At 50.9% G+C, this 23,217-nt stretch overlaps 3 protein-coding genes across 4 annotated transcripts; 2 read left to right on the forward strand and 1 right to left on the reverse strand.

Annotated features, from left to right (window-relative positions):
- The first annotated feature begins 6,185 nt into the window (after positions 1 to 6,185).
- LOC100037797 (inositol-3-phosphate synthase-like) lies at positions 6,186 to 10,920 on the forward strand. Its single transcript, NM_001371766.1, has 10 exons — positions 6,186 to 6,505; positions 7,742 to 7,810; positions 7,930 to 8,065; positions 8,699 to 8,946; positions 9,324 to 9,550; positions 9,636 to 9,751; positions 9,843 to 10,019; positions 10,118 to 10,306; positions 10,396 to 10,458; positions 10,553 to 10,920. Exons 1-10 carry the CDS (start codon positions 6,318 to 6,320, stop codon positions 10,670 to 10,672), a joined length of 1,533 nt encoding a protein of 510 aa, NP_001358695.1. The 5' UTR covers positions 6,186 to 6,317; the 3' UTR covers positions 10,673 to 10,920.
- A 1,068-nt stretch (positions 10,921 to 11,988) lies between these two features.
- On the forward strand, positions 11,989 to 13,934 carry LOC100285219 (xylogen protein 1). Of its 2 annotated transcripts, NM_001158113.1 has the most exons (3): positions 12,650 to 13,130; positions 13,227 to 13,259; positions 13,329 to 13,705. In NM_001158113.1, exons 1-3 carry the CDS (start codon positions 12,761 to 12,763, stop codon positions 13,535 to 13,537), a joined length of 612 nt encoding a protein of 203 aa, NP_001151585.1. In that variant the 5' UTR covers positions 12,650 to 12,760; the 3' UTR covers positions 13,538 to 13,705. The 2 variants fall into 2 exon arrangements, with proteins under 2 accessions (XP_008658708.2, NP_001151585.1); XM_008660486.4 differs by lacking the exon at positions 13,227 to 13,259 and having other exon boundaries at positions 11,989 to 13,130; positions 13,329 to 13,934.
- On the reverse strand, positions 13,772 to 19,308 carry LOC100383559 (uncharacterized). The gene is made up of 9 exons (NM_001176207.1): positions 19,149 to 19,308; positions 18,137 to 18,987; positions 17,289 to 17,350; positions 17,010 to 17,079; positions 16,297 to 16,384; positions 14,732 to 14,901; positions 14,452 to 14,595; positions 14,241 to 14,369; positions 13,772 to 14,139 (listed from the first exon to the last, which is right to left on the reverse strand). Exons 1-9 carry the CDS (start codon positions 19,255 to 19,257, stop codon positions 13,972 to 13,974), a joined length of 1,791 nt encoding a protein of 596 aa, NP_001169678.1. The 5' UTR covers positions 19,258 to 19,308; the 3' UTR covers positions 13,772 to 13,971.
- Positions 19,309 to 23,217: the final 3,909 nt, after the last annotated feature.

Here is a 23,217-nt window from a genome sequence, read left to right on the forward strand (position 1 = left end):
TGCGGTGCCGAGCCGAGGCATTCGCCGCTTGCCCACCGTAGATCATGAAGCAGTCACGGACCTCGGGGAACTCTCCTGCTTGGTGATCTTCCTTCTTATCGTCGTCGCGGGCCCTGCCACCCTCCGCGGGTGGCCCGGCCCTGTGGAAGTGGCGCCGGAGCATGACGCACTCGTCGAGGGTGTGCTTGACGGGCCCCTGGTGATAGGGGCACGGCTCCTTGAGCATCTTGTCGAAGAGGTTGGCACCTCCGGGGGGTTTCCGAGGGTTCTTGTACTCGGCGGCGGCGACAAGGTCCGCGTCGGCGGCGTCGCGTTTCGCTTGCGACTTCTTCTTGCCCTTCTTCTTGGCGCCGCGCTGAGTTGACGCCTCTGGGGCATTTTCCGATGGGCGGCCCTGGGGCTGCTTGTCCTTCCGGAAGATAGCCTCGACCGCCTCCTGGCGGGAGGCAAACTTGGTGGCGATGTCCATCAGCTCGCTCGCCCTGGTGGGGGTCTTGCGACCCAGCTTGCTCACCAGGTCGCGGCAGGTGGTGCCGGCGAGAAACGCGCCGATGACATCCGAGTCGGTGATGTTGGGCAGCTCGGTGCGCTGCTTCGAGAATCGCCGGATGTAGTCCCGGAGAGACTCTCCCGGCTGCTGCTGGCAGCTTCGGAGGTCCCAGGAATTCCCGGGGCGCACGTACGTGCCCTGGAAATTGCCGGCGAAAGCTTGGACTAGGTCATCCCAGTTGGAGATCTGCCCCAGAGGCAGGTGCTCCAACCAGGCGCGAGCGGTGTCGGAGAGGAACAGGGAGAGGTTGCGGATGATGAGGTTGTCATCGTCCGTTCCACCCAGTTGGCAGGCCAGACGGTAGTCCGCGAGCCACAGTTCCGGTCTCGTCTCCCCCGAGTACTTTGTGATAGTAGTCGGGGGTCGGAACCGGGTCGGGAACGGCGCCCGTCGGATGGCCCGGCTGAAGGCCTGCGGACCGGGTGGTTCGGGCGAGGGACTCCGATCCTCCCCGCTGTCGTAGCGTCCCCCACGCCTGGGGTGGTAGCCTCGGCGCACCCTCTCGTCGAGGTGGGCCCGACGGTCGCGGTGATGGTGCTCGTTGTCGAGGCGACCCGAGGCCGCAGGCGCGGTGTTGCGCGTGCGCCCGGTGTAGACTGAGGCTTCCCGCATGAATCGGGAAGTCGCGGCATGAGGTTCCGAGGGGTACCCCTGCCTTCGGGAGGCAGAGCTCTCGGCCCGTCGGACCGCGGCGCCTTCCAGGAGATTCTTGAGTTCCCCCTGGATTCGCCGCCCCTCGGTGGTTGATGGCTCCGGCATCGCGCGGAGAAGCATCGCTGCTGCAGCCAGGTTCTGGCCGACCCCACTAGATGCGGGTGGTGGCCTGACCCTGACGTCGTCGGCGACGCGGTGCTGGAAGCCCTGGGGTAGTTGACGTATTTCTCCGGCCGGGGGTTGGCCTGCCCATGCCTGCCCGACGTCCCGGCGGATCGGCTCAAGCGCTCCTGCTCCCTCGTCGAACCTGGCCTGCACCCCACGGATTTGCTCGAGCTGTGGGTCATGAGCCCCCGCCTGAACGGGGACCACAGCTAGCTCCCGTGGGATGTCAACGCGAGGCGCTGGCCTAGGGAGATCACCGTCCTCCGGCATGCCGAGATGGTTGCCTTCGGAGGGACCCCCTAGATCGACGTGGAAGCATTCGCGACTTGGGTCGCAGTCCTCGTCGCCGAGGCTACGGCTACCGTCGGAACAGTCGGAGAGGCAGTAATCACATGCGGTCATGAAGTCCCGCATGGCACTAGGGTTGCCAAGTCCAGAGAAATCCCAACAGAAGCTGGGCTCGTCGTCTTCCTCGGACCCGGAGGGCCCGTAGGTCGAGACGTCCGTCAGCCGGTCCCAAGGTGACCGCATACGAAACCCAGAGGGTTTGGACTTGCCTCTACGCGAGCGCCTGCCAAAGCGAAGTCGCTAGGCGGGTTGAGGCCGAATCCAAATGACGTGGGATGGGAATCGGTCGGTACCTCTTGGTCGACGAGCGGCGATAAAGTCATGTCGGGGACTGACTGCACCGTCGTCTCAGGTACGAGGGTGACGTCCAGCAAGCCTTTCGCAAGCGTGCTGGCATCGTCCGCTTGCTCGAGATTGGCATGTCGCGGGGAGATGGCGCTCGTCTTCGTCTCAAACGCGAAGTCGATACTCGATGCGCCCCCCGTTGGGGTGCCGGTGCTGTCGACTCGCTCGACAGCCGACGAGGCGCTGCCTCCTGCTTGGCCTTAGTTGCCCTGCCTTCCCCTCCGTCGGCGGGGAAGAGGGCGGGATGAGCTCGAAGGTTGTTCTTCCACCACGCGGGGAAGACGTCGTCGATTCCGCCGCCGGCGGGCGGGCTGTCGGCCGCCATTGTCGTTGTCACGCGGCGGTGGAAGGAGTGTCATGTCGTAGCTGCCGTCGAGGGACATGAACTCAAGACTCCCGAAATGGAGCACTGTCCCGGGTTGGAGAGGTTGCTGGAGACTGCCCATCTGGAGCTTGACGGGAAGCTGTTCGTCAACACGCAGCAGGCCCCTACCTGGCGCGCCAACTGTCGGCGTTCCAAGACCGGGGGGTCCCTGAGCCGACGAGTGAATGTCGCCGCGTGCCCCAGCCCAGATGGGTCGAGCGCGAGGGCGAGCGTGAAGGGGGGAAAAGCGAGGCGGCCGGAGACCAGCGTGAGAGAGGTGGGAATCCTGCGGCCTTCGTGTTCGTCCCGCGCCCAGGTCGGGTGCGCTTGCAGTAGGGGGGTTACAAGCGTCCACGCGGGAGAGGGAGCGAGCGGCTTCAAGCGAGCGCCTGTCTCGTCCTCGTCCCCGCGCGGCCAACCCTCTCTAAGAGGGCCCTGTTCCTTCCTTTTATAGGCGTAAGGAGAGGATCCAGGTGTACAATGGGGGGTGTAGCAGAGTGCTACATGTCTAGCGGAGGAGAGCTAACGCCCTAAGTACATGCCGTTGTGGCAGCCGGAGAGATTTTGGCACCCAGCTGGTGTGATGTCGTGGTCGTCGGAGGAGCGATGGAGCCTGGCGGAGGGACAGCTGTCGGAGCGGTTGAGTCCTTGCTGACATCCTCTTGCTTCCGTAAGGGGGCTGAGAGCCGCCGTCGTCACAGAGTATGCAGGGCGCCATCATTGCCTGTCTGGTGGAGCGAGCCAGATGGGACGCCGGTCTTGTTCCCTGCGGCCCGAGTCAGCTCGGGGTAGGGTGATGATGGCGCCTCCTGTTGACGTGGCCGGTCTGCGTCCTAGGTTGGGCGATGTGGAAGCTCCTCCGAAGCCGAGGTCGAGTCTGTCTTCCGTGGCTGAGGTCGAGTCCGAGCCCCTGGGTCGGGTGAGGCGGACGCCGCCGGCTGAGGCCAGGGCGGAGTCCGAGCCCTGGGGTCGGGCGGAGCGGAGTTCGCCGTCTTCTGGGGCTTAGCCCAAGTCCGAGCCCTGGGTCGGGCGGAGCGGAGTTCGCCGTCTTCCGGGACTTAGCCCGAGTCCGAGCCCTGGGTCGGGCGGAGCGGAGTTCGCCGTCTTCCGGGACTTAGCCCGAGTCCGAGCCCTGGGTCGGGCGAAGCGGAGTTTCCTATGGTGCCTTCGGCAGGGCCTGACTGCCTGTCAGTCTCACTCTGTCAAGTGGCACCGCAGTCGGAGTGGCGCAGGCGGCGCTGTCCTTCTGTCAGGCCGGTCAGTGGAGCGGCGAAGTGACGGCGGTCACTTCGGCTCTGCCGGCTGGGGGGCGCGTCAAGATAAAGGTGTCAAGCCACCTTTGCATTAAATGCTCCTGCGGTTTGGTCGGTCGGTGCGGCGATTTGGTCAGGGTTGCTTCTTTGCGAAGACAGGGCCTCGGGCGAGCCGGAAATATGTTCGCCGCTGGAGGGGGCCTCGGGCGAGACGGAAATCCTTCAGGGTCGGCTGCCCTTGTCCGAGGCTAGGCTCGGGCGAGGCGTGATCGAGTCCCTCGAATAGACTGATCCCTGACTTAATCGCTCCCATCAGGCCTTTGCAGCTTTATGCTGATGGGGATTACCAGCTGAGAATTAGGAGCCTTGAGGGTACCACTAATTATGGTCCTTGACAGCACGCGGCGACATTCACTCGTCGGCTCAGGGACCCCTCGGTCTCGGAACGCACCGGTCTCGGAACGCCGACAAGTCTGCATGTACGCTGAAAATCGAGATTGACACACACACTCCTACATATCTAAGTGGGTAACCAATCAATATCTAGATTTTTTTTCAATTCACCCCGAGTAAATATCCAATCACAATCTAAAAATCAGGAGAAATTATATGGCCATATTATAGAAGCAACTAAATAAAATGTGCGTTGTATTGAAAAAAAAAACCTATTTATAACAAACATGTGCCAAGAATACAATTCTTTTATACACAACTTATATGTGAGTTCTTTTTCTCTTGTAACTCTTATTAATAAAACATTTTTGGCTATTAAATAATGGCAACTAAGTTAGCACCACTGTAATTAGATTTTGTCTGGAACAATTTCTCTGACTAAGAAGCTATTTGGACTGTCCTTTTGCCAAACAAGTAGAAAATGGAACCGCTCCTTAAAAAACCCATTCTCACATCGCTGGGTGCTGAATAAAACTGAAAACATTAGCTTTTTATAGCTCTCGCTCTCTGCTAGTATGTGTTATAAAATCATTTTACCAATTACCTTTTTAAATAACTGTACGTAGTTTCATCAGTAGAACTACTCACGGAGCTAAAACAAAAAAAGTTGTTCTACTGATAAAAGCAGAGATGATGTATGACCGTGACCGTGAGCTAAAGTCCAAAAAAAAAAACTGCTCCACAATAACGACAAAACAAAGTTGTATTGTATGGCCTAAATTACAGCACACTGACACCACACGTATATTATTCTCTCTCCATTATCACAGGATGTAACTGTAAAAATTTTGTATGTTAAACATTTGTAGTAAATATTGCTAGCATTTACGTCTACGGAATTTATTGAAAAAATGTAGTATTGTTTTATATAATTTTAATAAAACTGTAAATCGTCTGGCTTCGTTTCTGGATGGAGGATAAATAGTCAATACGAATGGGAAACACCACAACAACCACGCCGCTGCGTTCTGCGAATCACATGAGCGATCAGTGCCTTGCTGTTCCGTGAACTTGCACGCAAGGACGAGAGCCTTTCTGCCGTTGCATGCAAGGACAAGAGTCTTTACATGCAAGGACAAATAACTCCCACGCGCCCCACCGTGCTTTGGCAAGCCACATGGCACCCTGCCGATCACAATTCACAGGTCCAGGCTTCCTTCCGGTGGTCGCGTGCCGTGAGCCTGACACCGCACCACATGGCCGCCGTAGGCCGTGCCTACGCACCAAGGCGACTCGTGGTGCCAGGCTCTCGGCGGCTTTGGAGTCTGTGCCATGCCGCGGGGTCCGTGGACCGCTCCTAGGGGCCAGGACGAAGCTGCACCGCACAAGCGGGCCGCGCGTGACGCCGTGACCGTGAGTCCGTGACCGTGAGGCGGGCGTACCAGGACCTTCCGCCACGCTTGAGATGAGACCACGTGACGGCGCAGAGGAGCTCCACGCGATCAAAAGCGCCCGCCACTTCTAAAGGTCAGGGGTCTTGCGTTCTGCCCCTCGTGCTTCCTTCAAATTCTGGACCTAGTGGATCAATTTACGTACACCTCAGCAACCGATGCAGCCAGTAAGTATGATGAGCACGATTGTGACGTGTTGGGGTCATGGTCAATGGCAACCGAGCACGAATTGGTAGTGTCAGCTTTTTGTACACGTGATAGCATTTGATTCGTTCATTCAATTTGAACTGTTTGAACTTATGTATAGAGAAATTAGTCCAACTCATGTTTAATAAATAGTATAAAACCCATCGAATTTCTGAATTATGATAGCAGGTATCCATTGTCATCGCTCAGTCACAGAGGCAGCCACTGCCGACGGGCGACGGCCGACGGCCTCCCATTTCGATCCCCTCCTACTCCTATGCTGCGGTCCAGCATAAGTTCGGGACTTCCGGCAATCCGCCGGCGCCCGTCGGCTCAAATCGCATCTACCGCGGCTAGAAGCTCTCTCTTCCTCCCTCCGATCCGGTGGGGTCCATTTCCTTCAATTGTGGCAGTGGCCGTCTCGAACCCTCTATAAATCCCCCACCCCGGACACCCTTCCCCGACCACACGGTCCACACAGCCCAACAAAGGAGCGCGGCGGCCCCTCCTTCCTTCCTCCCACTTCTCTCGCGCGGCGCTCGCTTACCTCGCCTCGCATTCCGTTCGAGCAGGGGAGCGGCAGTGAGAAGGGAGGGAATTAAGGCAAGATGTTCATCGAGAGCTTCCGCGTCGAGAGCCCCCACGTGCGGTACGGCCCGACGGAGATCGAGTCGGAGTACCGGTACGACACGACGGAGCTGGTGCACGAGGCCAAGGACGGCGCCTCCCGCTGGGTCGTCCGCCCCAAGTCCGTCAAGTACAACTTCCGGACCAGCACCGCGGTCCCCAAGCTCGGGTACGTACGGTTGCAGCGGCCCTAGCCACTCTCTGTGGCCCTTTATCTCTCGGTCTCTCCCTCCCTCCAGCGCTCGATCAAATCCTCCGTCGAGATCAACCGGTCGGCGTTCCCTCTTAAACCACAGTGGAATCTTTTTACTGCTTTGCTTGAAGACGACCCGTCGTAATCGTTGACAGTTACGCACACACTTGCCCATATAGATGGCCATTTGGCACTAACACGATGGGCCGGCCCAGGCACGACACGAAAAAACACGGTTCAGGCACGACCCGGCCCGGTTAGTATAGTGCCAGTGCCTGGCACGGCATGGCTATAGTGCCGTGCCTGGGCCACTATCTCGACCCGTAGTGCTGGCACGGGCACGACACGGTTACATTTTTTATTTTAAAACTAATAGTTTACATATATTAAGTATAAGAATTCAACATATGACACAATAAAACAACATCTGCACTGGTTAGATGGATGCGTTTAAGCCTCTTGTACATTAGGTTGTGAGTTCAAACCCCCAAAACTGCACATTTTTTGCTAAATTATACAATATAATCAGATGGGCCATAGTGCCACCGGGCCGGCCCGGCACGACTAGCAGGCTGACGGGTCGTGTCTGGGCCGCGGCAGCGGCACGCCGGCCCATCTGGCACGGCACGATTCGGTAGCCGGGCCTGGCGGGCCGTGCCGACCACGGGCCGTGCCGGTCACGGGCCGGGCCGTGCCGGGCCGGCCCGGCCCGTTTGGCCATCTATACTTGCCCATCCGGACGCGTCGAATCGGCTCGATTTGAAATTCGATTCGATGGTGCCCTGCACTGCACTGCACGTTCAGTTTCCATTTTCGTTCATCCCTCGCTTACTGTTTAACCATTACACAAACGTCCTTTTCCTCTGAACTTTGTCTTAGTTTTTTTTTTCTTTTTTGGCCTGTGCACGTGAGCTGGTATATCAGTTTGTTCCTGAGAGATCCAAGTCCAGCAGGGACGATGAGCAGTAGCCAGCGGACAAAACTCAATAACTCATCACCTAGTATACTGGCCAAGTGCGCATGCGAAGCCATCTGCCATCTTGGACCCCCCTCCCCCCCCCCCCCCCCCCCCCCCCCCCCCCCCCCCCCCCCCCCCCCGGTTTCGTTCCTGTTCCTATGCATGTTGCCTACGTGCAGCTCGTTGTGTTACGGTGTCCGCCACCTGTCTTTGTCTAACGGATGATGCTGTCTTTTTCTGCCCTGATGGTGCAGGGTCATGCTTGTGGGGTGGGGAGGCAACAACGGGTCCACGCTGACGGCTGGGGTCATTGCCAACAGGGAGTAAGTGCTTAATTTGTCCCGTATTGCTACCCATTCATGCGGACGAGTATTCTCGTTCATCTTTTTCCCATTCCATGGCCTTAATCGAAACCTGAATCTGTTGGTGGTTGTCGTTTCAGGGGGATCTCATGGGCGACCAAGGACAAGGTGCAGCAAGCCAACTACTACGGCTCCCTCACCCAGGCTTCCACCATCAGAGTAGGCAGCTACAACGGGGAGGAGATATATGCGCCGTTCAAGAGCCTCCTACCCATGGTAATCTATTCTAGGATCTTTTACTGAAACCAAACATACATGCAGAACAAGGCATATTTCTGTAAGGTACTAGTTGATGTTATAAAATGAACCTGTCTTTCAGTCCAGTAGTTCTCAAGCAAATGGAATGTAAATCATTGCTTCGAGAAAAATAAAGGTTCAGATTTTTCTGAAAGGAATGTTAAACTTAGCATAACGAAAAGGCGAAGTCTTGTTAGAAAGGAACTTAGAGGTCTTGTTAGAAAGGAACTTAGAGGGTGTTTGGTTTCTAGAGACTAATTTTTAGTTCCTCCATTTTATTCCACTTTAGTCCCTAAATTGTTAAATACGAAACTAATTTTAGAGTACTAATTTTAGAGTTTCTGTATTTGGCAATTTAGTGACTAAAATAGAATAAAATGGAGGGACTAAAAATTAGTCCCTGAAACCAAACACTCTTTTAAACAGTAGACTCGGTCTGTCATGTTGTGATCCTACTTGCAAGTCAAAAGGTTCTCGGTGAACTGAAAGGTTCCAGCATCTTTGGATTACACTGGGCAGTACTGACAGACGGTGGTGCTAACTGGTTGTAAATCCTCAAACTTTTGAGGTCTTGTTTTCATGACCAAGTTGAACTATTGAACTGGTTTTCAGGTGAACCCAGACGACCTTGTGTTTGGAGGCTGGGACATCAGCAGCATGAACCTGGCAGATGCCATGACCAGGGCCAAGGTGCTGGACATTGACCTGCAGAAGCAGCTCAGGCCCTACATGGAGTCCATGGTGCCACTTCCCGGTGTCTATGATCCGGACTTCATCGCCGCTAACCAGGGCTCTCGTGCCAACAATGTCATCAAGGGCACCAAGAAAGAACAGGTGGAGCAGATCATCAAAGATATCAGGTATTCGGACATGGATGCTAACACACATTGGTGCAATTAAAGAAGTGCCCTCAGTGCAGCCTAAAACAAAGAAATACTGCTATGAATTTAGTACATACACATACATATCAAAACATACTGTTTCACTGGTGCATATAGAAGTCTACATGGTATGTTAAACAATTTGACATTGTGTATACAGTAACCAACCGCTCACACTTCCATGAGGACTCCACAAAGAACTGAAAGTACTTAAAAGTTAAGCAACTATCATAATTAATGATGTATTTTGGTGGACATGGTTTGGGGATCTAGATTAACATGATTGAAGCAACATGGCTCACTGGTATACGTAATCCATTATAGAAGCTATGGCTTATATGTAGCCAATGAAACAGGGAGTTTAAGGAGAAGAACAAAGTGGACAAGGTAGTTGTGCTGTGGACTGCAAACACTGAAAGGTACAGCAATGTATGTGCTGGTCTCAACGACACAATGGAGAATCTGCTGGCATCTGTGGACAAGAACGAGGCGGAGATCTCGCCATCAACACTATATGCCATTGCCTGTGTCACGGAGGGGGTGCCGTTCATCAATGGGAGCCCCCAGAACACTTTTGTGCCTGGTGTGTTTAGTTTGGTGTGTTCCCAAAGTTTTATGGTGTTGCATCTCTGTTCAAAAAACTTATTATACTTGTTTCATGTTTGTAGGGCTGATTGATCTTGCTATCAAGAACAACTGCCTGATCGGTGGTGACGACTTCAAGAGTGGGCAGACCAAGATGAAATCGGTCCTGGTTGATTTTCTTGTTGGTGCTGGAATAAAGGTACAATTTATCAATGAAACCTGATATCCCCCCTTCGAAATGTTTTTGGCAGACGACATACTTACAATAATTCGTGTATATGTTCATGCAGCCCACCTCGATTGTGAGCTACAACCACTTGGGAAACAACGACGGCATGAACCTGTCTGCCCCTCAAACATTCAGGTCCAAGGAGATCTCCAAGAGCAACGTGGTGGATGACATGGTCTCAAGCAATGCCATTCTCTATGGGCCCGGCGAGCATCCCGATCATGTTGTTGTCATCAAGGTCTGTTAGCTGATCTTCCACCTCTTTAAAAAGCTGGCACGTGCAGCAGTTTAAACGTAGATTTACATTGAAACCTGCCACTCCTTTGCTGCATGCAGTATGTGCCGTATGTGGGAGACAGTAAGAGGGCTATGGACGAGTACACATCAGAGATCTTCATGGGCGGCAAGAGCACCATCGTGCTGCACAACACCTGCGAGGACTCGCTCCTCGCCGCACCGATCATCCTCGATCTGGTGCTCCTGGCTGAGCTCAGCACCAGGATCCAGTTAAAACCTGAGGGAACGGTAAGAGCCCACGAATAATCCGAAGCATGCTGGGTGATTCAGCGCTTCGGCAATCAGCACCATCATCTAACGTCTCTCTCATTATGCAGGACAAGTTCCACTCCTTCCACCCGGTGGCCACCATCCTTAGCTACCTCACCAAGGCACCACTGGTAAGCCTTTTCGCCTGCATTAATTCCGGCATCGCTGCACCGCATCTTGCTCCAATCCAGCCGCTAATCTTCTCTTACAAAACCTGAATGACAGGTTCCACCCGGCACACCGGTGGTGAACGCTCTTGCAAAGCAGAGGGCGATGCTGGAGAACATCATGAGGGCTTGCGTTGGCCTGGCCCCAGAGAACAACATGATCCTGGAGTACAAGTGAGCGAAGTGGCGTGGCCTGCAGCTAGATATGGAGGAGGCTGCACGAAGGGGACTAGAGAGGCGAGATTAGCTGTGGAATTGTGTTGGCTTCTCGTGTTTTCTTTTGCGTTCTTTTCCTGGTCATCGCTGTGGCGCTTTTGTATTTTATTTGTTGGACCCGTAACACTATCAGGGCTCTGCTATTAGCGCTTGAAGCCTGTAATGGCATTGGCATCGTATGATAATGTGATCGAGGGTGCTAGTTCCCCTAAGCATTATTTATATAAGTTCAAATGGCGGCCCGGCCCGGTCCGGCCTGAGCCTGAGCCCGCTGTGGCCTGGCACGAATTGGGACAGGCCCGTTACGTCACAATACGCCTTTTCCCGTGCCAGGTATGATGGATTCTACGGACTGGGAGTAGTTTCAATCTAGTTAAAATCGGCTACTAGTTAGCCAGCAAATTTGAGCAACAATTTTTTTTAGCGGGCTAACTATTAAATCTAGTGCATGTAAACATTGCCCTAAATAGCAACGTCCAGAGACCTAACTGCATTAGCCTTGTCGTAATTGGAGGGATACTGGATTTTTGCTTACGTGACAGGTGACACTCTTCGTAACAACCTCATGAAACGTACTCCCTACTTAGACAACACCACAAAAAAAATCTCTACCATGAGCTGGTCACCTGTTGCGGTTCACTTGCACTGCCTTCCTGTTAGATCAAACCTTACAGTTTACACTGGAATGATGGGATCAGATTATCTCGTTGGGCTCCGGGGGTGACGCGTGGTCGTTGCATTGATCGTGGATGGTGACGCGAGCAAGTCGACGCGGCGGCGTAAGCAGCCGTCGTGCATACTGGTTGGTCGGTCCGGTCGAGGTGGGGGAGGTTTCTCGTCGCTGGGCTGGCGGCGTGCGCCACCTTGTGTCTCTGTGTGTGGACGCTAGGCCTTTTTTTTGCTTTGGCGTGGCCGTGGTGTGGTGTTGGTCCCAGCAACCTAAGCTTAGCTGCGTCGTGGTGGCCGGTGGGTGCCAATGCCATTGTGCTTCTCTTTTCTTTCTCCCCGTTAATTTCCATGCCGGTCGTCCACTACCACTAGTCTTCCCAGATCTATTGCGATAGAATTTGGCGTGATCTCGTGCCTTTTCCGTCCCAACAAAAAAAAACAAGTCTTCCTAAAAAGAGCTAGCTATCCCACACCTTTGTTATCGCGTGGTGCTTCGCTCGATCGCTCAAATTAGCTAGCTGCCTAGTTCTATTCTTCTCCTGGCACCTGAATCGCGCCCTTTTTTTTCATTCAGCAGATGTTCTCCTGGACAGCAGTAGCGCTAGTGTAGTGCTGCATGGAATAGGAGAAAAGGGAAGGAAATGGGTGTGGGTGTAGGGAAGAGAGAGAGAGCTGGAATCATGTTCCTTTTTGAAAGCCCAAAGCCACAGATAATCTGTATTCTGTAACAGTGTATTTGGTTAGAGGCATTGAATGGTCTGGAGTCATCTGAACCTACATCCCAGCCTAAAATAGTGTTTGCTTATCATCACAGATTCATCTCATCCGTCATCCCCTCGTTCCGATCTAAAACTAAAACCTAGAAGCTACTCATTCGTCACAAAACAGACGGACCAACTCATTCCTCCCATCCGAACCTACAAAGAGTGACTTTATGCTGGATCACCTGGTTCCGAACAGAGTTATTGCACTAACCAAACAGACCGTAGATGTGGCATCGCCTGCGCTGGTGGCTGCTGCTGCTGCTATCGACCGCAGCCACACTAGCTAGATCCTGCGGTCCAGAACGCCCGTGTGCACGCAAGCGAGCGCCAAGGGGTGTGCCACTACCAGCGCAGTGCGCAGCGCCCCCATCGGTTGTTCGCACGCCATAGCTCCCGTCCCGTGGATCCCTTCATCATTGCCGCGCCACATTCCGCGACCCCGGCCGCCTGCTACTAGCTGCTAGTGCATCATCTACAAGTAGCACAGCACGCACGCGCTGAGAACCAGACACACCAGTGGTCTGGTACTCTGGTCGCGCCGATAGCTGCCACTGAACGTCTGAACCCACCACCGGCACCACCGCGACAGCGCGCAGCGGCTCGGACGATCGACGGCCATGGCGAACCGTCCGTCGCGCTCGCGCCTGCTGGTCCTGGCGCTCGCAGCCGCAGGGCTACTAGCCGCCACGCGCGCGGAAGCCTCCACGCCAGCATCGCCGGCGCCGGCGCCGGGGCCGTCGGCGGACTGCACGGACGCGCTGCTGGGGCTGGCGGGGTGCCTGGGCTACGTGCAGGAGGGGAGCACGGCGGCGGCGCCCGACCCGTCCTGCTGCTCGGGGCTCAGGGACGTGGTGCGCGGGGAGGTGGCCTGCCTCTGCCAGCTCTTCCAGGGCGGCCAGGACTTCGGCCTCTCGCTCAACATGACCAGGGCCCTGCAGCTGCCCGCCGCGTGCAAGGTCAAGACGCCGCCCGTCAGCAAGTGCCACGGTACGCTCTCGTCGCTTTTGCCTTTTGTGATGGCGCGCGGTGGAGCGAGCGATCGTTTGACTGACGAGTGAGTGACCTCGCCCTTAAAAAATGCAGTTTCTGTTCCTGGTGTGCCCAGCGCGTCTCCTGGTATGTAAATTGCGCGTGTCTTTTGCGTCTTAAAAGAGTGATGACAAACAAGCTTTCACGATGTTTCAGTTCCGGCTCCCTCGTCCGGGGCCCCAGACTTCGGGCAGTCGCCGACGCCGTCGCCGTCAACCCCTTCGGGATCACCGGCAGCAACCGGGAGCCAGACCAGCGCTCCAGCGCCTTCCCCAGCGCGTTCCGCCGCTGCCGGCCTCTCGGCACCACCACGGGCCTTCACCTTCATCGCTGCCGCGACTCTGTTGGTGTACCGGGTCTTGTGAGCTGGGCTCACTCACCCGAGTTCATGCGCTCCGCCCGTACCTTACCCCAGTCTGACCACAAATCATGTACCGAGAGATGTATCTTGTGAGCGTTTCCGTTTCGTTTAGTAGCACTGCGGCTGTTCATGGATTTCACTGCCTCGCATAAATAATGCTACCGGCCGGCCACGAATAGCTTACCCCGCTGCCGCTGAGTAAGTACATCACGATGTTCATTCGAAGGGCTCGCAGCTTACTTATACAACCTTATAGTATGTATCAAGTGTACACAATACACGTTTCGCAATGCGCCTGAGCGCGTAGGCCAGGGATGTGCGAAATGCTCACGCCTCACGGGCATTTTGCCAGCGAGTGCAGCTGTTGCAAGAAGAGAAAAAAGAAAAGAAAAGAAAAAAAAGAAGTGCGCTCAACTTTGCTAGTTCGTTTCTAGTTTATTAAACTTCAGATTTCCGAACAATCGATACAACAACCGTTACATCATCCAGCTTGCCGCCGGAGTAGCCCAGGTACCCAGCCGCGAGAGCGGAGTCCGAGAACGGGCTCCTTCCAAACCCACACCGCCCCACCTCCTTCGCTCGGGCAACCAGTAAATCGGCGATTTCCTGCAGTTTTCACGCAGAAGTTGCCATGTTCAAGAGACGAATCTTTCTCGCTAGGTTCGTTTATGCAACACGATAAAAAAAAAGAGTTCCATTACACTGACCGTGGGCTTCAGATCAGCTTCTAATGATTTCGAGACGATGCCTGCCACTTCTTCCTCGTAGACGTTGTCGAAAAGACCGTCTGACGCTGTTACAACGACGTCGCCTTCTTGTAGACAGATGGCGTATTTCTGCGAGTTAATAACAGGCTAAGTACAAACTTCGAGAAAGCTTGCAACAGGAAACCAATAGCAGCAGAGAGTGTTGTGGTACCTGTACAAGTTTTAGAGGGTCGTCACCCTTCTCAATCTGCAACGGGAAATTGAAACCGTAAGTCATTGGGTTTGATTTCTTATGGACCTCTCCATTCCTAATCACGAGGAATCCAGAATCTCCGATGTTTGATGCGTGAAGAACCTGCGGTAGCAAAGAGTTCGTATGCACAAATAAATATATCTAAGTCTGGGGGGATAATATATATATGTGTGTGATCGACCATCAGTAGATGTCAAGAAAGGAGGTGAAGTTTTAACCAACGACTCAACGAACATACCTTTCCATCAAAGTGAGCAACTAAAACAGTGGAAGAACCAGGGGACCGTGCTTCATCTGCAGCCTTGGCAAGAACTTCCTCGGTTCTCATCCCTGGAGCTCCTTGGGTCTCTTCCACGATCTTTTTGCAGCCATCCATTAGTTCTCTGGCATAAAGTCCGGCATTGATCCCTGAGATAACAATTTCCATCAAACACTACAACAAGTGTTCAGATTTTGAAATGAAAACACAAAATTAGCAGGTGCAAACACAATGACCACAAGTGGACGTGGATTTCCTCAGAGGTTCCAACAGCAGTACATGTACAGCACGCATGTACCGACTGAGTGTTACGCTGGAATTTGTCAAGTGTGTATCTGAGCTAGATCAGATATAGGCGTCGAACAAAAGTAGTCAGTGCTTGCATGCAATCTTGTTTTTTAAATTAATGCCACGATTGTCCTATTTGTGTGGCAACTAGTAAGACATTGTTCTCTAGCAAAACCTATTGAGTCACTGACCTAATCAACATTCAGCTTTAGCTACTGCCAGATAGGATGGCAACTTTGTGCATAACTATCAGCCAAATAACAAATTCAGTAACCAACTGCTATAGATTTATCAATTTGGCAAATACTGCATTAGCCGAAGGGCAGGCATGGTGCATTGGCGAGAGATGTCTCGCTGAGTCACCAAGTTGCGGGTTCCAAGCAGCCTCTCCCCACTTGTGAAGGGTGGCTTACCTCGGTCTATCCCTTCCCCAGACTCCCACTCATGTGGGAGCCTCCGGCACTGGGTTTGCCCTGCCCAAAATACTACAGTAGCTATGTCACTTATTTCTGGTGTTCGTGGTAGGAACAAAAGGAATGTAACTATTGTTGTTTAGGCTTATAGCCAGCACCACGTCATTATCAGCTTTGGTTGTGTTAGCAGAGCTTTGGAGGCCATCACTCTCGTATTTTTGCCAATATTGGATGGAGATCTAATCATCTAATAATAGACTTTACTAACGGTTGTTTCTTGTTGTTTCTGCCCTCTTTTCCCCTTTTGTGGTAAGTAGTTGAGCTGAAAACTTTGTATGAATTTGGCTGTGTGCAGTGTCGTAGGACAGAATATTCCATTCCTTAAAAAACAGCTTTGATCATGCCATCCCACACTAAAATAGTCTTCCCATGCTTAAATTACGAACATTTCATGCATACTCCATTGCAGCCAAGCAAGTCTATTGCAGCACATTGTCCTGAACTGATTGTGTGATGTTTGAGTTTCTCAAATCTTGAATTCCAATTTCATGCAAATACTGTGTGTCCTATTAGGAGCAATTCTAAAAGGTCTTATAGTTGTAACATGCAAATGGGCTATATCGATATATCATACTCGGATATGGAATATACTTGCATGATCGTAAAACATCTGAAAATGGTAGTGACTGACAGCAAAGAAGTATTTCGCAAAAGCAAATACAGTAAAACTTCAGAAACAATGTATGGGGTGCAAGCCAACATGCTATGGATTGGCAGCTAGCTGCAGTTCACAGCATCCACAAGGTTAGAACACACAGCTACAGTTGAGAAGATATTGTTTACCTTCAAATGACCACTGACCAACTCCATCTGCTACACCAAACCAGCCATCACAAGCTATAAAATATGCATCTTCACCACCTGTCCGTACCTGGAAAAAATAACAGGTATGGGTTAAAAAAACATTCAAGTGCAATACATGAGCAAGAAGCAAGAGAAAGCCATATAGTTTCCCGTTAATGTTTTGAAACAGTGACTGCAATATCAGACTAACAACCTTGTATCTTTTGTTGTCTTGGAATAAATAACAAAGCATATGTAAAGGTCCCTATGTAAAGTGGGTCCTAAATGCTAATTGGAGTGGCGGCAATGTTTTGGTCTATTTGGCTTTGTCGTAACGATGTTGTCTTTGATTTTAAACCAAAACCATCAATTATGCAGGTACTTTTCAGGGGAACATACTGGCTCAGATCCTGGAGATTGTTGCATAAAGACCAAACTCAACAAGAGGTCCTCGCGGTATGTTGATCTTTAGAGGTGGTGGCTATGGAGATTTTTGCAAGACACGGATAGAAGTCTAATGTCAGATTAGAGGGAGCTTAAGTCGTTGATGTGCTTTTTTTTTGGAGAATGTTTATGGTAGACGTTTGTTATTTTTCGATCTTAAAGGCCGTATGCAAGAAATTGCAAAAGGCCAAAACATTTTTGTTTCCATAATAAAAAATGTAAAAAGGGTCCAAAAACAATCCCAATTAATTTAACCCTTGGTACAGTACCTTCGAAGGATGCGGTAACATTGATGCACCTGAAGCCAGCACAAGTGTTAATTCGGACACTGAAGTCATCCTGTGATGAATTCAACATGGTATATTAAGATCTTAAAAGTTCACCAGGAAAAGTTACAAAATGATGATCCCAAAAAAATGTTTAACACAAAGTACAGTACACATAGGCCTTAACCGAATATGTCACTAGAAATGTCCTCAAACAGATCAGAGCTGTAAGCTCACAGCTTATGTTGTTAGAGTACTTAAAGAAATAAAGTAAAGTAATACCTATCAGAGATCTTCACTCCTGCCGTGTTGTTTTCTTTGGCCACCTTGCAGACTGCTGGATCCTACAAGGGGAAAGAACAGATGTACACATCATCCAGTAACGCTCAGAAATTCACACTATATCCAACGAGCATATTAATATAACAACACAGGCCATGTTTGAAGAAGCACCTAAAGTTTTTCAGATAGGTAACCTAGTTTGAAATAAGCACATGCCACCAAAATTTGTAATATATAAGATGATTGTGCATTGGTGCATCCAAGTTACTCGGGTGCCACTTCTGTTAGTTGAACACAGTTTCCTTCACTAAGTGTGGTCCCAGCTCTCAAGAAACTAAGTGAGTACAAAAGTGGTCCCTTGCTAGGATATATACAGCCATATAAAAAAGGATAAACCAGTTATTGATAATAAGTGATCCAGAACATCTATAGATGAGCAGTGTTCTGGATCAAAACGGATCCTCACAAAAAAAATGAATATTACAGCATAAGTGGACTGCATAGGGAAGAGGATGCACCCTAAATGCCCAATAAGTCTGCAACTCATTGCTCGTTGTCACAGAAAATATTCTGGGAAGCTAATTCATAAACAAATTTAGAACACGTTAAGGAAAAAGAATACGATAAGTCTCTTTTAAGGCCTCAAATATCTTGACTCTTGAGAGAAGAACTTTTACCCACTTTAGATTAACTCTACACCTAGCTTTCGTGGATTAGGAAGTTACAACGAACTCTTCTGATGAACTACTACCAGAACTCCAAACGGAAAGCATGACAAAGAGATATGAAATATAGCAGCGCTGATAAGCAGTACCTACTTCCTACAGCAGTTGGCACGAAACACATACCGGTTGAGGGATGTGGGCTCCGTATCCTGCTTCTTGCTCCTCTATACTAGAAACACTTGACTCGGTCTCGACGTCTGTATCAGAATCTTGTGTGGTTGAGCCATCGGAAGCCTCAGAGTCATCCAAGCTCGTCCCCATCCTGTCCACTCCTTCCTCAGAAGAAACGGTGGAACCATTCGAGGCCTCACGTTCTACCGAATTCGTCTCCATCCTCTCCACTCTTTCGTCACACAAGATTCCACCCATATCTGTGACGTCCTCGGCATCATTGCCATCAGTAGGCGGTTCCCATTCCCCTCCGGCAGGGTCGTTTCTACCGTCCACATCGTCATTAGGCCCAATTCCAAATCCATAGCCACCGTCCTCAATCGGGAATCCCACAGTTGCAGGGGTCCCTGTTGGTACTTCATGGACCTCGGGTTTACATCTGCGGGCACCACTCGCCTCTGGCAGAGACCCCTCCACGAGGGAGTAGCCACCACCAATCGACGCAGTGGCATCTAGGCTTGAAGTGGCACCTGATTGGGACACCTCAACCAGTGAAATCTCATTGGTCTCACCAGCTTTACCAGAGCCCAATCCCGTACTATCCAGCGTCCTGCCATGGCGTTCCTCCACTGGAGCTCCCAACCTCACGTCCGAAACACCTGGTTCCACCGATTCGGTCTCGGCAGCGTTCTCTAAGCACAAAACCCCCACGTCTCCAGCGTCACCGCCGGCAAGGCCTCCCGATGTATCGCAATCCACAGACTGGATATCGGGACCGGCCGAACTTGACCCCGTCAACTTCGCGGAAACGGCGGCAGTGTTCCCGATACCTGGACGACCTCCCGTCGCCGCCTCTGCACCGCCTGCATCCAGAGCAGAGCAAGCCAAATCGAATAAAAACCCGGAAAAGGTAAACAGAAAAATAGCAGCGAGCGCCGAGCAAGCATCAACAGCCACGGCAAGGGCTTGAGGCGGCGGAATCGCGTCAAGCGGGACGCCGTTGCGGCGTAAGAGGAGGCCTTACCGGTGTCCGGGGGGCACTGCACGGCACGGCGCGGGACGGCGGAGACGCGTGGTACAGAAGAGCCGGGTCGGAAGTCGAGGACGGCGGCGGTGGCAGGGACCTCATCCATGGATAGCTGCGCGTAAAGCAACCACGACGGCGCGGAAGGCTGGCTCGAGACCGCGGGCGGGCGGGCGGGCGAATCGAAGGCTTGGGTTTGGGGAACCACTACCAGCAGTAGCAGCAGCAGGACAGGGAAATGGCGGCGAGACTGATGGGGAAGAGGAAGAACAAGAGGGGAGAGATTAATGGGGGAGGAAAAGAAGCAAGCTTGTGCCTGAGGTTTTGAGGCGGCGGGGTGTGCGCTGCGGCCGTTCGGAAGGCGTCGAATTCTATGGAGCGACTAGCGAGAGGCTCGGTGGGCTGGTGTTTTCCGGCTATTTCCTCGGAATTTTAATTTCCTTCTGTCGCTTTTGGCGCGGTTCTGCCGGCCGAGCCAAATGTGGCCCCATGGGTTGCTTACGGATGGTTTTGCTTGCTGTCTATTTTTTTCCCCTCCCCGTTATTATCCTTGATCAAATGTTGAAGCAGGCGATGGTAGTTTAATTTGAGCCTGGTAGACTTGTGGGCAACGGTAGGGTAGTAGAGGCGGAGCTAAAGTAAATTTGAGAAGGACAAACCCTCTGAAGTGCATATATTTTTTATACTATGAGAGTGCCAATGTGGTGGAAACTTAGTCATAATCACAGTTTTTTTTCAGTTTAGGTGGGTGCACCACTAACACCAGCATAGATTCGACTATTAGTGTGTGGTGTGGGCATGCGTTTGTATGCATATTTATTAATTTTTATGTTTAATAAACTAAGATCCTATTTGGTGGAATTTTATCACCAACTTTAAAAGTTTTTTCGAACTATTGTACGCCAACTATGGTGAAACAAAAGTAGATTTGCAAGTGATGCTCCTAAAATATGCTTGAATGCCTCTAGCAGTTGGCGCTTATGATCGCGGATGCGTAAAATAGATACTATGTTCAACAGCTCTTGTATATGGTTGCGTAAAATCGTACAGTCTAGGCCTAAGAAATAGAGACGAGGAAGAAAGAGAGACCGTGGGAAAGATGGAAGAAAAAAAAGGGTAAAAGATACTATTTTTTTTACATTTTGTCTATTATAAAATGTTTGTTTGCTAAACAGTTCTTATGACAATTATCAATCTATAGTTAAGTTGCTCGTAAAGTCAAAGTAAAAAAAAAGTTTACTAGTAAAACTAAACCGTGCTGAATGAGACATCATAGTTCTTGAATGTTCTAAGCATCTGACAGTCTAACATATATAACGAAGGATCGTTCTGAATAAATGACACGCCTAGACGTCGACAGTTAATATTTCCTTGTAGAGTATTATCGGTGACGCTTGGTAGCTGTCATGGAAAGAACATTCAAATATCCAATACTAAACCATGCCAGACGTATGGAGCGTCGTCAGGAGTGACGAATGCTCAGAGTCAAAGTCGAAGGTAAGTAGTCGAAACGAAGAAGAGATACAGCTTCGAAGGAAAAAATACTATAAAATATATTCGGTAAAAACGCCACCCTTTTCATAGAGGCTAATTAAGTAGTTAGTCAAGCTACTTTCTTTTAACCCGCGCTTCTAGTTAGGGGTATTTGAATGCACTATAGCTAATAGTTAGTTAGCTAAAAATATGCCAGTAGAATTAGCTAGCTAACAGATGGTTAGCTAACTAATAGCTAATTTACTAAAAATAGTTAATAGCTAAACTATTAGCTAGGGTGTTTGGATGTCTTTAACTAATTTTAATCGTGCATTCAAACACCCTCTTAGTCTTTTGAGTTAGGGGAAACAACAATTGCACTTCTATTTTCTCATACTTTTTGTGGAAACAATCATTGGTGGGTTATCCAGAGATATAGATACGTGTAGGTCTTAATTATTGTTGTGGATAATATGATAGGAGCATGGCGTCGTCTGAATATTTCTGACCGTGGATAAGAACTGAACTGGATATATACGAGAAAGGCAGCACGGCAGGGTCGGAGCGCCACGTGGTAGCAAGCTCAGCTTTCGCCGGGTCAATCAGTCGGGCACCCGCGTGTTCCTTCCTACTCCTACCGCCCTCCTCGTTAGAGCATCTCCAACAATGCCTCAAATTAGTGCCTCAAATTGAAATATGGGGCTCTATACAGGAAAAACTACTCCAACAGTGTCCCATTTCATAAAATTTTGTCAAAAAACTATAGGGCACCCTCTCAAGTGACTCAAATATACTACACCGTAGTGGGCTGCCCTATAATCTAGATTTGGGGCTTTACTGTTGGAGCAGGGTGTTTTGTTGATGCCCTAAATTCTATAAAATATACTTATTTTTAAATTATAGGGCATTTTTATAGGTCACATTGTTGGAGATGCTCTTGCGTGTCGCCAGCAGGCGGCGTCGCAGCGGCCAGCGCAGCGCAGAGTGGCACACAAGCCGGCGGGCGGGCCCAGCCTGACAGGATCGCTGACCGCACCGCTGAGGGCAGCCGGCGACCCACCCGACCCGACACCAGCAGAGCAGGACTCAATCAGGGAGGGAGGGAGCGATTAGCAACGGATAAGGCCCTCCCTGACCCTGATTAATGATTATATCGGGGGGCCAGGGAGGCGAGAGATTTCGTATTGATTATTGTACTAGTGTTGCAGAAGATGAGACGCACTGTTCCCTGCTTGATGGATGGCATTGTTTTATTAGCGGAGTTTCATAGTCAGTTTCAATAAATTGATGTGACATACGCTGAGAAAGATATGGTAAAGAACTCGTGGTATAAATAAATTATTGTATGCTGTTTCCAGGCAATCATTTATCTCGAATTCTTTATTATAATCTTGAACGCTGGGTGACCAACCTAGATACTACGTTGCGGTTCTACAAACACTAGGTGTCGGTGTTTTGGGTCCGACCGCACACCCGGGGTTGCCCCTCGAGGTGTTTTTAGGAGTAGGACGGTGTCAACGACTGTAGCAAAATGGTTCGTGCCGATCGCACGAGGGACAATGGACAAGATTTGCAGGTTCGGACCGCTTAGAAGTGCGTAACACCCTACGTCCTGGTGAGTATATGAGCGTGGTTACAAGAAGATTCTCTGCAGAGAGTTTTTTTGTGGGTGGCTAAGTAGAACCGGGTTGATCGATCTGAAGGGGTGCCCCCTAGGCCTTATATACTCGGCCGTGGAGCAGTACATGTGATACGATAACAACAAGTAGCTAAAAGATAGTGAACCTCTTGAGTTTATCCCTACGTAACCTTCGCCGACTTATCCTCGCATGGCTCTGTTGCATGGGGGCTTCAGCGCGGGAAAGTCGGGTCTCTGTTTGTGATTCATTCGTTCGACGTTGTGGGCCGCCTGTGTTTGCACTAATCAGTCTCACGTCTTCTTTATTGGTTGTCTTTCCCTAGGCCCACGAAAGAATGACCTTACGAATTATTGGGCCCTTGGGCTTTTCGTGAGGCCTTTTACTTCTTTAGTGGACCCAGGGGATATCTATCCCCCACAAGCCCCCGATCTTTGGGTTGATTTAGAGGTAATCAACTCAAAGATCCAAGGTCCAGAAAATGACTTCCTGCTGTCTTCTCTGGCTCTGATCACTCGTCCGACCAAAGTTTGGTTTTGTGCTTGTGCCTTAGAGGTCGGCATTTTGGATTGTAAGACTCCGGACTTCATTGGGTGCACCGAAGGTGCACCCAATGGGTGTAGCCCCCGACCTTTGAGTAGATTTTGGAAGATAATCTACTCGAAGATCTTCTTCCAAAGGTTATCTCCATTCGCGCTCCTGCATCTCGGTTGAGGATTAGTCTTTTCAATCTTGCTCTACTCCTTAGAAGTCGGCGCTATACTGGTTTAGAATAATATTCCATGGGGTGCACCGGAGGTGCACCCAATGGGTGTAGCCCCCGACCTTCAAATGGATTTTTTAAGGATAATCCATTCGAAGGTCTTCCTTTCACTCGTGGAAACTGGCATGAGGCTATTTTGCATTATGCTTTGGAGGTCAGCATTATGTCATCAATATTTTGCTGCCAAGGTCAGCGT

This window comes from Zea mays, chromosome 9 (assembly GCF_902167145.1).
Source record: "Zea mays cultivar B73 chromosome 9, Zm-B73-REFERENCE-NAM-5.0, whole genome shotgun sequence".
Lineage (NCBI taxonomy): Eukaryota > Viridiplantae > Streptophyta > Magnoliopsida > Poales > Poaceae > Zea > Zea mays.

Excerpts from the sequence above, each read along its gene's own strand:
- LOC100037797 (NM_001371766.1), top strand. The coding sequence starts at position 6,318 with ATGTTCATCGAGAGCTTCCGCGTCGAGAGCCCCCACGTGCGGTACGGC. Across the intron at positions 9,551-9,635 it reads CCAGAACACTTTTGTGCCTG|GGCTGATTGATCTTGCTATC; the intron begins GTGTGTTTAGTT and ends TCATGTTTGTAG. Across the intron at positions 10,459-10,552 it reads ACCTCACCAAGGCACCACTG|GTTCCACCCGGCACACCGGT; the intron begins GTAAGCCTTTTC and ends CCTGAATGACAG.
- LOC100285219 (NM_001158113.1), top strand. The coding sequence starts at position 12,761 with ATGGCGAACCGTCCGTCGCGCTCGCGCCTGCTGGTCCTGGCGCTCGCA. Across the intron at positions 13,131-13,226 it reads GCCCGTCAGCAAGTGCCACG|TTTCTGTTCCTGGTGTGCCC; the intron begins GTACGCTCTCGT and ends TAAAAAATGCAG. Across the intron at positions 13,260-13,328 it reads TGTGCCCAGCGCGTCTCCTG|TTCCGGCTCCCTCGTCCGGG; the intron begins GTATGTAAATTG and ends ACGATGTTTCAG.
- LOC100383559 (NM_001176207.1), bottom strand. The coding sequence starts at position 19,257 with ATGGATGAGGTCCCTGCCACCGCCGCCGTCCTCGACTTCCGACCCGGC. Across the intron at positions 17,080-17,288 it reads GGAGTGAAGATCTCTGATAG|GATGACTTCAGTGTCCGAAT; the intron begins GTATTACTTTAC and ends AATTCATCACAG. Across the intron at positions 14,140-14,240 it reads AAGCTGATCTGAAGCCCACG|GAAATCGCCGATTTACTGGT; the intron begins GTCAGTGTAATG and ends TGAAAACTGCAG.